The sequence below is a fragment of the Phalangium opilio genome, unplaced genomic scaffold (assembly GCF_054372755.1).
Source record: "Phalangium opilio isolate 3A_F unplaced genomic scaffold, DU_Popi_V2 ptg000026l_1, whole genome shotgun sequence".
NCBI lineage: Eukaryota > Metazoa > Arthropoda > Arachnida > Opiliones > Phalangiidae > Phalangium > Phalangium opilio.
The window spans coordinates 1,413,929-1,425,932 of NW_028324157.1; the positions used below are offsets into that span (position 1 = coordinate 1,413,929).

At 39.5% G+C, this 12,004-nt stretch overlaps 2 protein-coding genes across 2 annotated transcripts; both read left to right on the forward strand.

Moving 5' to 3' along the window:
- The first annotated feature begins 1,044 nt into the window (after positions 1 to 1,044).
- LOC149691165 (uncharacterized) lies at positions 1,045 to 4,972 on the forward strand. The gene is made up of 3 exons (XM_089869465.1): positions 1,045 to 1,131; positions 1,213 to 2,591; positions 2,704 to 4,972. Exons 1-3 carry the CDS (start codon positions 1,045 to 1,047, stop codon positions 4,970 to 4,972), a joined length of 3,735 nt encoding a protein of 1,244 aa, XP_089725591.1.
- Positions 4,973 to 5,095: 123 nt separating this feature from the next.
- On the forward strand, positions 5,096 to 6,403 carry LOC149691166 (uncharacterized). Its single transcript, XM_089869466.1, has one exon. It carries the CDS (start codon positions 5,096 to 5,098, stop codon positions 6,401 to 6,403), a length of 1,308 nt encoding a protein of 435 aa, XP_089725592.1.
- The last annotated feature ends 5,601 nt before the right edge of the window (positions 6,404 to 12,004 follow it).

Here is a 12,004-nt window from a genome sequence, read left to right on the forward strand (position 1 = left end):
TTCCTATGCTTGCTAACGTAGTCGCGCGAGTTTAAATAGTTTGCATCAAAACATTGGACATTGCACCTTGCGGTAGCGGCGGCGGAGGTGGGATTCCTCCAGCCGCTTGTCCTTGTCCATGGGTAGGACTAGTACCAAGGCTTGGAGGAGGAGTGATACTCCTCGGGGTAGTATAGGATCCCGGTAACTGCGCGTTGAGCGCCGCGAACAAAGCTTGCGGATCGGCGGGATTCATAACGCGACAGTTTGTGAAATATTCAAATATTTCTTTGTATTTTTTATTTTTTTTATTTCTTAACTATCGAACTCTTAAAATCTTAAAAAAACACCTGTATAAATAAAACTACTTAACTCTTTTTTTCTCAATACTGTATCTAATCCTATTTTTTATTTTTTGTAAACTTCAAAAAATACCTTTGTGAAGCAAGAGAGTTGGGGTCCAGGGATTTACCAGTGACGCACGTGTAAGATAAACATCTTCGACGTCACGGAAAAAAATGGGTGGTCACTCGGTAATCCCCTGGGCCACGCCCTCTAGCTATAAAAAAAAACCTTTTGTGCGGTCCGGGACCGAGATTGTAAAAGTTTTTGAAAAAATAAACCAGAATGCTTGCAAGAGTCAACGAAAAAGGATAGGCTCTCGAGTTTTTCTCAACACTCTCCCAAATGAAAAAAAATACTTAGAAAAATTTTAAAATAATTAAACAAAACAAATCAAACGTATTTTTCAGTCGGTACGTTTATTAAATAATTAAGTCTCTCCCAAGAGCATAAAAATTACCCTAGAAATCCCAACCAAAACTATAAGGATTTTCTATATGGTGCCGAAACCCGGGAAAAAACACTCGGTATTTAAAAAACAAAGGACTACAATCGGACAAAATCCAAAAACGTGTTAACAAGCCCAAAAGGATTGAAACGCGAGCGCGTACCCAAAAGGATTAATTTAAACGCGTGAATAAAAGTGCAAGTGAACTCGTTTACGGACCCAAATGGACCCAAAGCGGTAAAGTTAAAAATTTAAAAATTAAACAATTAACAATTATGGCGGTAAATCAAACGCCAGAAGAAATCGCGAAAGCCTTAGCTGACGCTACGGAATTAAAGAAACAAAGAGAATCGCGAAAGACTGTTCGCGCTAACACTACAACGGCTATAAATCAGCTTTAAAAATTAATTAAAGCCACGGTAATTAATTCTGACGATATTGAGGATCAATTAGCTATCCTGGAATTAAAAGAATCGGCTCTGGAACATTTAAACGCCGTAATTTATTCGCTCGCGGACGGTTGTGATGAAACGGAACTCGCCAGTGAATTTGACTCAGTCGAAAAATACAGAACTGAAATCAAACTCATCAAAAACCAAGTGACGAGGGCCTTAAAAAAGGCGGGAATTGTTCTCGACGACCAACTATCCATTGCATCATCGTCAACGGCTACCAATCCAGCGTCCTCAGCCACTCAACAGGATTTAATCACCTTGCTACAAGCGACTCAAGAAGCCAGACTGGCACCCTTGACTGTCGAAAAGTTCTACGGGGACCCCACGGAATGGACAGGATTTTGGAGCAACTTCGAAAGCGTCGTCGACTCCAAGACCAACATGAAAAAGGTACAGAAATTCAGCTACTTAAAGTCCTATCTCGGAGGCAAAGCATTAAGAAAAATATCGGGAATGAAACCTTCAGATCAAAGCTATGACGAAGCCGTAAGAATATTAAAAAACCAATTCGGTAGAGACGAACTGGTCTCGCATAGCCACATGAAGGTTTTATTCTCTTTAAAACCTGTAGAAAGCTCTAAGGATTTGGTCGCTTTAGAAAATTTATATAATATCGCGGACACGCATGTTAGAAGTTTAAAATCGGTAGGAATTTATAAATCTGAAAACGGGTTATACTTATGTCCAAAATTATTAAGTTGTATACCCGAAGATATGAGGTTAGAATTTACAAAAGAAAAGGGTGTCGCGGCCGAATTCTTGGGGTCAGAGGTTGAATCTAGGCAAACATGTCGCTTATTGGGTAGTATGTATGGCGACTCTGTGAAGCCAACCGTGCATGAAAATTCAAAACCAAAACAAAAATACGAAAATAAGCCGAATAGGGCTAGCGCGTCATTGCTTACGTCACAAATTAAAAGTAACTCCTCGGGCAACTCCTCACGAAACAGAGGCCCGTATTGCATATTTTGCAAAGAGCAAACGCATCACACGTCAAACTGCACCAACTTCGAGTTGGAGGAAAAAATAAAGCTCATTAAAGATAACGAGCGCTGTGAAATTTGTTTAAGATTCGGGCACCCAACAAAAGATTGCACTTCGCCCTACAAAACGTGCAAAATCTGTAACAATTCGAATCATAACGCGGCCTTGTGCGAAAAAAACAACGCGAATAAGAAAAATAATAGCAAGCAAGACGTAGGAAAACAAGTTGTGAACAGCAATTCGGTCACGTGTGAAAGATCGGTTTTACTTCAAACAGCCCAAGCGGTGGCTGGAAATACGTCAACTCACCGGGAAACGCGAGTTCGCTGTCTTCTTGACAATGGAAGCCAAGGTAGCTTCGTCAGTGAAGAAATCTCAAAAATGTTAAACCTACCCGTCATCGGAAAATGCGAATTTAAAATAAGAAACTTCGGTAATGAAAATCCAACGGAAGCGGTTAGAAATATTGTGAAGCTTACTCTTAAAAACGCGAAGCTTGGAGGAGAAAAAAATCGAGATTGCAGCTGTAGAAGTACCGTATATCTGCGAAGGTGAAGCCACAGAAAATTCGGGCACGGTCCAGAAAATAGAATGCCAATTAAAGAAAAAAGGTTATCAATTGGCAGACGAAATCAGTGGTCAAACGCCAGAAATGATAAAAATTGGAATCCTAATCGGCGGAGACGTATATTGGGAATTCGCTACAGGAAAAATTGAGCGTTTTACCCAAAGATTAGTCGCCGTGGAAACGACCTTCGGTTGGGCTATACAAGGTCCCGTGAAGTTGGGCAACATCGCCGTCGGAAGTTACACGGTCAGCGTCCTAAAAGTCAGTTTAACCGAAAAACACATCTCCAAAGTCGTTGAGTCCTTCTGGAATCTTGAAGGAATGGGAATCACAGAAAAACCAAGTGATCCTACCAACATGGAAATATTAGAAGCCTTCCAGGAAGATATCAAGCAGGAAAACGGACGCTACGTGGTAAAATTTCCGTGGATAAGAAAAAAAGAAGCCCTTCCTGACAACTTAGCTATAGCTACCAAAAGAATGGAGGGATTGGCGCGAAAATTTGAAAAACAACCCGAACTTTACGCGGATTATAAAGCTATAATCGACGACCAAATCAAACAAGGTGTCGCGGAAGTAGTTTTGGACCCTGAAAACAAGAAGCCTGGAACGTATTATGTACCCCACCAGCCGGTCGTACGGTTAGAAAGTTTGACTACAAAATTAAGAGTCGTTTTCGACGCATCGAGCCACGCCCATGGAGCACCCTCGCTCAACGACTGTCTCAGCAGCGGTCCAAGCTTGAACCCCGACATGCTGCAGTTACTCTTAAAATTCAGAGTGAAGAAAATTGCCATAGTTGCCGATATCACCAAAGCGTTCTTACAAGTTTCATTGGACTCGGATGATAGAGACTCGGTCCGTTTCTTGTGGATTAGAGAAGAAGATGGAAAATTAAATCTAAAAGAATTTCAAGTTATGCGCATGGCAAGGGTACCATTCGGCGTCACGTCAAGCCCGTACCTTTTGGCAGCCACCGTGAAAACCCACATTAACAAATACCAGGAAACGGAACCAAAAGCCTTCGAAATTCTGAATGAAAGCTTGTACGTCGATGACCTCGCGGGAGGAGAGGACGACGTCCAAAGCGCGTATGAAATATCAAAATCTGCATCGAAAATTATGGCAGGCGCAAAAATGGAATTGCGGAAGTGGCAAACGAATTCCGACAGTTTAAGAGAAATATGGAAGAATGAAACTGAGGATCCAAACACGAAAATCAAATTCAGCGGAGAATCGGAACCAAAGGTTCAAAAAATACTGGGCTACGTCTGGGACCCAAAGTCCGATGCGGTATCAGTTGACCTCGAAAAATTAGCCAAGATGCCGCCGGAAAACAAAATTACAAAAAGAACTGTCCTCAGCACTGTCGCTCAGATTTTCGATCCCATCGGGATTCTCGCGCCATATACCATACGGGCAAAAATAGTCTTTCAAGGTCTATGGGAATTAAAATTAAAATGGGACGAAGAGCTCCCTGAAAACCTAAGGGAAAATTTCATGAACTGGCACGAGGAAATTAAATATTTGATGGAAGTCAAGATCCCTCGATGCTACTTCCAACCGGAAAATGAAACTATAAAACTAGAAATTCACTGTTTTACGGACTCCAGCAAAAAGGCATACGCGGCCATCGTTTATCTGCGGTTCGTGACGTCAGACAATCAAATTCACGTCAGTTTCGTCACGGCAAAGAATAGAGTAGCTCCTCTAAAGGACGAAAGGCTCGAAATACCAAAATTGGAGCTCATGGGCTGCTTGCTTGGAGCACGTTTAGCCAGAAACGTTGCAAAGATATTTAAAAACCAGGAAATTCCCATAAAAATGTGGTCGGATTCAGAAGCATGCTTGGCTTGGATAAGAAGCCCAGCCAAAAACTGGAAACCTTTCGTTCAAAACAGAGCAGCCGAGATACAAGGGTTAGTGGATCCACAAAATTGGTCCCACTGCCCTGGAAAACAAAATCCGGCCGATTTGCCAACTCGTGGTATCAAAGGAAAGGATTTAAAGGAAAATACCCTTTGGTGGCACGGACCCTCTTGGCTTACGGAAGACGAGTCCAAGTGGCCCGTAGAAAACAAGAAAGGCGCGGAAATAGAAGGCGTGGAGAAAGAAAGGAGAAAAGTCGTAATGACAGTCGGAGTGAGACAAAGAACAGGAATTCTGGAAATCATAGACTTGAACAGGCATAATTAATTAGACAAAATTATCAGAATTATAGCCTATCTGTACCGATTCAAAGAAGGAAAGAAAAACGCCGGCCCAATAACAGCGGATGAAATTTCAAGAGCGGAAATAAAATTAATCAAGGATGTCCAAATGTCGTCTTATGAAGAAGAAATAAAAGCGCTTCAAGAAAAGAAACCGCTACCCAAAAATTCAAATATCTTGTCACTTAATCCAAGATTAAACGACCAAGGGTTATTGTGTCTCGGCGGGAGAATAGAAGAGGCTGAATTCAGCTATGCCATAAAACATCCGGTTATTCTCCACAAAAAAGAAAGATTGGCCCACCTGCTCATGTTACGAAGCCATGAGCAAGTAAATCACGAAGGCATCCAAGCCACTGTGACGCAATCACGTGAAAAATATTGGATAATTGTTGGAAGGCAATTAGCAAAACATATAGTAACAAGCTGTTACAAATGTAAAAAGTTCAACGCTAAGCCTTGCGACACGGATATGGGAATGTTACCTAAGGATAGGATAACGGAAGCACCCCCCTTTTCGGTAATTGGCATTGACTTTGGCGGTCCCTTGATGGTTAAACTCGGGGGAAAAATAGAAAAATCGTACATCTGTTTATTTACGTGCAGTGTAACGCGCGCGGTACACCTAGAGCTCGTACCGTCACAAAGTACCTACGAGTTTCTCATGGCTATGAGAAGAATGATTTCCCGTCGCGGTATCCCAACGACCATTTATTCAGACAACGCGAAAACATTTAAAAAGGCCGAAAGTGATTTAAAATCTATGTGGGAAAATTTAAAAAGCGACGCGGTTAAACAATTCTTTGGAAAAAAAGGAATCCACTGGAAGTTTATCGTGGAACGCGCACCCTGGTGGGGAGGACACTATGAAAGGCTAATAAAGTCAACAAAGGTTATCCTTAGAAAAACTTTAGGAAAGGCGTCTTTGACCTACCAGGAAGTCGAGACAATACTACACGAAACAGAGGCGGTCGTGAACAACGCTAGCGAACCCGAACCATTATCACCAGCGCATTTGATAATTGGAAAACGATTAACATGTTTGCCACCCCAAAATTCAAAACCTCTAAAAAACCCTAGCACCCAAACCGAATTTGCCAAAAGGCTAAGATATAGGGTAGCTCTCCAAGAAAGACTCTGGAAACGTTGGAGGCAAGAGTACCTCTTAGAGTTAAGAAGTGCCCACCACGTTAAATTAGCTAAAACCCATAGTCAAGTTAAAGTGGGTGACGTCATGATTGTCCACGAGGACCACGTACCTAAACACATGTGGAAGCTAGGGGTAATAAAAGAAGTAATGGTGGGAAGAGATTCAAAAATAAGATCATGTTTGGTTAAAATGGGTAATGGTAGTGAGATTAAGCGACCAATCCAATTATTGTACGCGCTAGAGCTTGATGAAAATGAAACTGTATAAATTGTTTAAAATTATAAAATTAATAAGCAAAAAAAATCCTAGTAATACTGTGTATTACTCGCGGGAGTGTGAAATATTCAAATATTTCTTTGTATTTTTTATTTTTTTTATTTCTTAACTATCGAACTCTTAAAATCTTAAAAAAAGCACCTGTATAAATAAAACTACTTAAGTCTTTTTTTCTCAATACTGTATCTAATCCTATTTTTTATTTTTTTGTAAACTTCAAAAAATACCTTTGTGAAGCAAGAGAGTTGGGGTCCAGGGATTTACCAGTGACGCACGTGTAAGATAAACATCTTCGACGTCACGGAAAAAATGGGTGGTCACTCGGTAATCCCCTGGGCCACGCTCTCTAGCTATAAAAAAAAACCTTTTGTACGGTCCGGGACCGAGATTGTAAACGTTTTTGAAAAAATAAACCAGAATGCTTGCAAGAGTCAACGAAAAAGGATAGGCTCTCGAGTTTTTCTCAACCCTCTCCCAAATGAAAAAAAATACTTAGAAAAATTTTAAAATAATTAAACAAAACAAATCAAACGTATTTTTCAGTCGGTACGTTTATTAAATAATTAAGTCTCTCCCAAGAGCATAAAAATTACCCTAGAAATCCCAACCAAAACTATAAGGATTTTCTATATAGTTCAAGCAATGGCACAAGTGATATTCACAAGTACGCGTTTACGCACACTTGGTAATTGTCAGTCTTAACGAGTCCTGGCAAGCTCGCCATTTTATGTAACCGTAAAATTAAAACGTAGGAAAGGGGGCCTAATTTCACGGCTCACAAAGAAAATTAAATAAAACTAGCAATTAAGAAGTTCCCAGGATACCCGTTTAAAGGACTTATTGTCCATGAATAACTATATTTACCAAGTTATCTATTGTCGAAAGAAGACTCAGTCGTAGTAGAAATAATACTTGTCTTTATTAAACAAAACACGTCTGAACTTAGAGCGTGTACAAAGGAACTGCAACTGAATTTTTACAGATTGTAGGCGGGGGTTTTTATCCGCGCGAACTAATGTTTTTTAGTAAGTTTGACAGCGGTGGCGCTTAAGGGGCCACTTCGGGACAATTTGGCATTATACAAAATTTAGTATAAAAAAATAAAACCCGAGCAAAGCAGACGACGCGGGTTTCTTCCCTGGGAGGAGAAGCTTGGTGTGGACGGTTACATTGTTAAGCCTAAATTTTACCGCGTCGCGCGCATTTGTAACTAAAATAGAAACGGACGTGACGACATCTAGGAGTAGGAATAGTTGTGATCCGACTTTCTAGGTGCTTCTCTCGCCACACACCTACATTTCAAGGTAAATCTGCTTTCCACATTTTAGACCTTTCTTTCAAACAAACTGAAATTTATACTTGACATCCTTATTAGACATATAAGTGCATTTTTGGTAGTATCTATGAATTTCAGAAAATTTTATTTCATTTTGTTAAATTTTAGTAGTCAGAGGAAAGTTGCTTTAAAGGAAAAATCATGAAATCAGATTTTCGCGTGGAAATTGTAGAGAAAACCAAATATATAGAAATATTTTAGTATCAATAGAAAGACCTGCCCACTGGTCCTTGAAAATAGCTCATATAATTGGGAATGCTATATTCTGACATCGCCATTTTCCTCTTCGAATGGGACCCCCAAAAAAATGTTTTTTTTCGGTTGGTGTGTTAATAACGCCGAAACCCGAATTCTTAGAAATATTTCAACAAAACTAGTCCAATTCTCGTGAAAAGGTGCATAAGAAACTCAATTTTCATTTAAATATATGTAATAGAAGGAAACTTATTCCACTTTATGTGGAGAGACCCGAATTTGTTAAATGTACACGGCAAAAAACAAGGGTTATACTAAAACTGTCGTATCTCAAAAACTTTTCAGTATTTAGTCCTTAAAACTTGACATCATTAGTTTTAAGGCTTGCTTAAAGTGTACGTAAAATTTTAAAAAAATCGGTTTACATCGCTTTTCCGGTCCCAACTCCGAAGACCAGAGGGATACGCATGTAGTTGACTGCAGTATCCACGGACCGCAAAAAATTCTGATGCCAACAAAGGAGCTATTACTGGAGTTCAAAAATTACGGGTGGCGTGAAAAGGTATGTCATATGCTAAATTAATTCATAGAGTAGTTAAATTTGGTTATAGCCGTGTTTTAAAACTGCGTATATTTTTTATCATTATTTCCAGATTAACTACGTAATCTTTGCGGATTTTGGAGCGATTTTACTTAAAATCCTCACGTGTATACCGGATTCCAAGCTCTCATCAATAACTCAGCTAACTAGTCACATGGCCTGTGGATTTAGTTACGTAGTCGTGGGACCGGACGGGAAGCCATCTAAACTAGTAACTTATCGCCGATATTTTCCAAAACATCCGTGCTATGTATTTGGATTACTACAAGTTGGACTGCGCCCACGCTTTTACCGGATCCTGATTCGCTTGGGAAAGCGCTTTATCCATGACTAAAGTGAAACTCGATCTATTAGTTGACCCCGATATGCACCTTTTCATAGAGAAGGGTATAAGAGGGGGTGTCTCAATGATATGTCACCGATTGGCCCAGACAAACAACAAGGATTTACCAGAATCCTTCGACGCCGAAAAACCCAGCAGCTACATAACATACCTAGGTGAGAATATATTGCTGTCACCCCCCTAACCCCAACCCACTTGTTAATTTGTAAATTTTTTTTTATTTATTTATGTTTTTTATTATTTTATTTTATTTTTGTCATTTTCTTCGCTCGCAACATTGTAACAATCTCTATGGTACAGTTATGTGCGATAATCTCCCAATGACCGCGTTTAAATGGATCAGACCCTGCCGTGACTTTACGGAGGAAATTATACTAAACCATCCGGATGACGATGACACTGGATACATACTCGAGGTTGATTTGGACTACCCCCAACACCTTCACAACGATCACAACTGCTATCCTCCAGCAAGTGAAAGACGCATAATCACAACGGCTGAACTTTCGCCTTTTTCCAAGGATCAGCTACGTGAAATAAATCTGAAAGAGAAGAATCTGTCCGAAACTGGTACCATATTTTTTTATTTATTTATGTTTTTTATTATTTTATTTTATTTTTGTCATTTTCTTCGCTCGCAAGATTGTAACAATCTCTATGGTACAGTTATGTGCGATAATCTCCCAATGACCGCGTTTAAATGGATCAGACCCTGCCGTGACTTTACGGAGGAAATTATACTAAACCATCCGGATGACGATGACACTGGATACATACTCGAGGTTGATTTGGACTACCCCCAACACCTTCACAACGATCACAACTGCTATCCTCCAGCAAGTGAAAGACGCATAATCACAACGGCTGAACTTTCGCCTTTTTCCAAGGATCAGCTACGTGAAATAAATCTGAAAGAGAAGAATCTGTCCGAAACTGGTACCATATTTTTTTATTTATTTATGTTTTTTATTATTTTATTTTATTTTTGTCATTTTCTTCGCTCGCAAGATTGTAACAATCTCTATGGTACAGTTATGTGCGATAATCTCCCAATGACCGCGTTTAAATGGATCAGACCCTGCCGTGACTTTACGGAGGAAATTATACTAAACCATCCGGATGACGATGACACTGGATACATACTCGAGGTTGATTTGGACTACCCCCAACACCTTCACAACGATCACAACTGCTATCCTCCAGCATCTGAAAGACGCATAATCACAACGGCTGAACTTTCGCCTTTTTCCAAGGATCAGCTACGTGAAATAAATCTTAAAGAGAAGGATAGCTGTCCGAAACTGGTACCATCGCTCTGCAAGAAGGGGAACTACGTTGTGCACTACCACAACCTCATGTTGTACGTATCTAAGGGACTGGTTATCAGTAATATTCACCGCATTCTATCGTTCAAGCAGGGGGCTTGGTTGAAGCTCTTTATTGACTTCAATACGGAAAAACGTAAGATGGCGGCGAACGAGTTCTTTGAGTCACCATTCTGTGAAGATTGCTATACCGTTTTTGTTTAAGTTTTTCTTCGGCTCCGAAAGATTTAGAAGAACAGTTTTTTCCCTACTGAATATTGAACGCTTATTCGGTAAGGTATTTAAATCCTACTCGTGGCGGTTTTGATTTTATGAAATGATGGTCAAACATTGATCCTAAGCCTCGGTCGCCGTTAATGTTTTTGGTAGCTCCTTTTTTCGCGAGAGCTCAGCCTACATTTGAGTAAAACCGATCATAACTATATAAAATCGTTCACAAATGTGTTTGATGTATGCTACATTTAGCGACTAACTGATAATCGTGACCACGATTCAATTAGTTGTGCTGGTAGAAACAGAATCACCAAGTAGAGTTCCCAGTCTATAAAGTAAAAACAGACTTTCAAGTTTGAACCGCACCGTACTATTCTATTCAGTCCGCATCGCGAGGTCGAATGTAAACCCCTGGAAGTTTAGCTACCCCGTATAGAATTCTAAACTATTCCGAATTGAATCGAGAAGTAAAAGTATGACGATTAGTTTTTTAAACGAACGTGCCTAACTCGTCTGATTTATCTTCAAAAAAAAACAATTACTCCCCCCTAACAACGCTATACTAGATCCTTAAAGCCAACATCGCATCAACGAATTAGCGACAACGTACGCATAAGTGGGCGTTTCTAATAATCGAGCGTAATAGGGAAGGTTCTAACATCTTCAATTGCATTCTTTGAAATTAAAGGAATAAAACCAAGGGGTGCAGTTAAAGCCCAGGAGATTCGCAAATCTGCCCACCTTTGCTCGATAGACAATCCCCTCTCTCTGCGATATATGATGAAGGAATTTCACCACCTGTTGGGGAATTTTTGGAGCCGTTATTAAGTAACCGATTATTGTTTAGAAAATCATTCACTGCTTAAATCTTTGGAATTCCCCCTTGTCAAAATTGAATTATTTTTTTTCTTTGATGGGCCTAAAATTTATTATATTATACTTGTTAGATAACCACATTAGCAATTACCATTATTTAACCTTGTTTCAGTAGGATGACCCAAATCAACAAATTGTTGTTAAATAAATTGTAGTCAAAGTTCGATTGTTTGAAAATACATTTTATTCAAACCATAATAGACTTATGAGCAAACTGATCAGTTGAAAATTACTTAGAATGAAAAATCATAAATATTTTTAAATCGTGTTCAATTCACAAAAAAGCATAATTAACAAAACTCATTTCCTGTTTCTGACCTTTGTTAAATCCCCAAATTTTTCCTCACAAAAATTAAGTCAATAAAACTTGGATGACGTTCAAACAATTATCAGGGTTCCAATTAATGTTTGGACAAATATTAAATGTTATACTCTTAATTGGATCATCTGACACCAGCGATTTGCACTGATTCAACTTTGTGTCAGGAGTATTTGGAGTCTCAAAACCAGATAATTGTTCAAAAGTAAAATCATAAAGACTACTATGATCGACTTGTTCAATTTTTTGTGGTTGGTTGTGTAAAACACCATAGTCAACGGGAGATTCCTGCTTTGCGCTTGAAGTGAAAGGAGGTATTGCGCGGTTATCTTGCATAACAGTAAGAGCTCCATCATATCCATGGAAATGTTCGATTATTTCCAG

Coding starts and splice junctions, on each gene's coding strand:
- LOC149691166 (XM_089869466.1), top strand. CDS start 5,096: ATGTCGTCTTATGAAGAAGAAATAAAAGCGCTTCAAGAAAAGAAACCG.
- LOC149691165 (XM_089869465.1), top strand. CDS start 1,045: ATGGCGGTAAATCAAACGCCAGAAGAAATCGCGAAAGCCTTAGCTGAC. Junction 1,132..1,212: donor AAAGAGAATCGCGAAAGACT/GTTCGCGCTAAC, acceptor GACGATATTGAG/GATCAATTAGCTATCCTGGA. Junction 2,592..2,703: donor AGTGAAGAAATCTCAAAAAT/GTTAAACCTACC, acceptor AAAAACGCGAAG/CTTGGAGGAGAAAAAAATCG.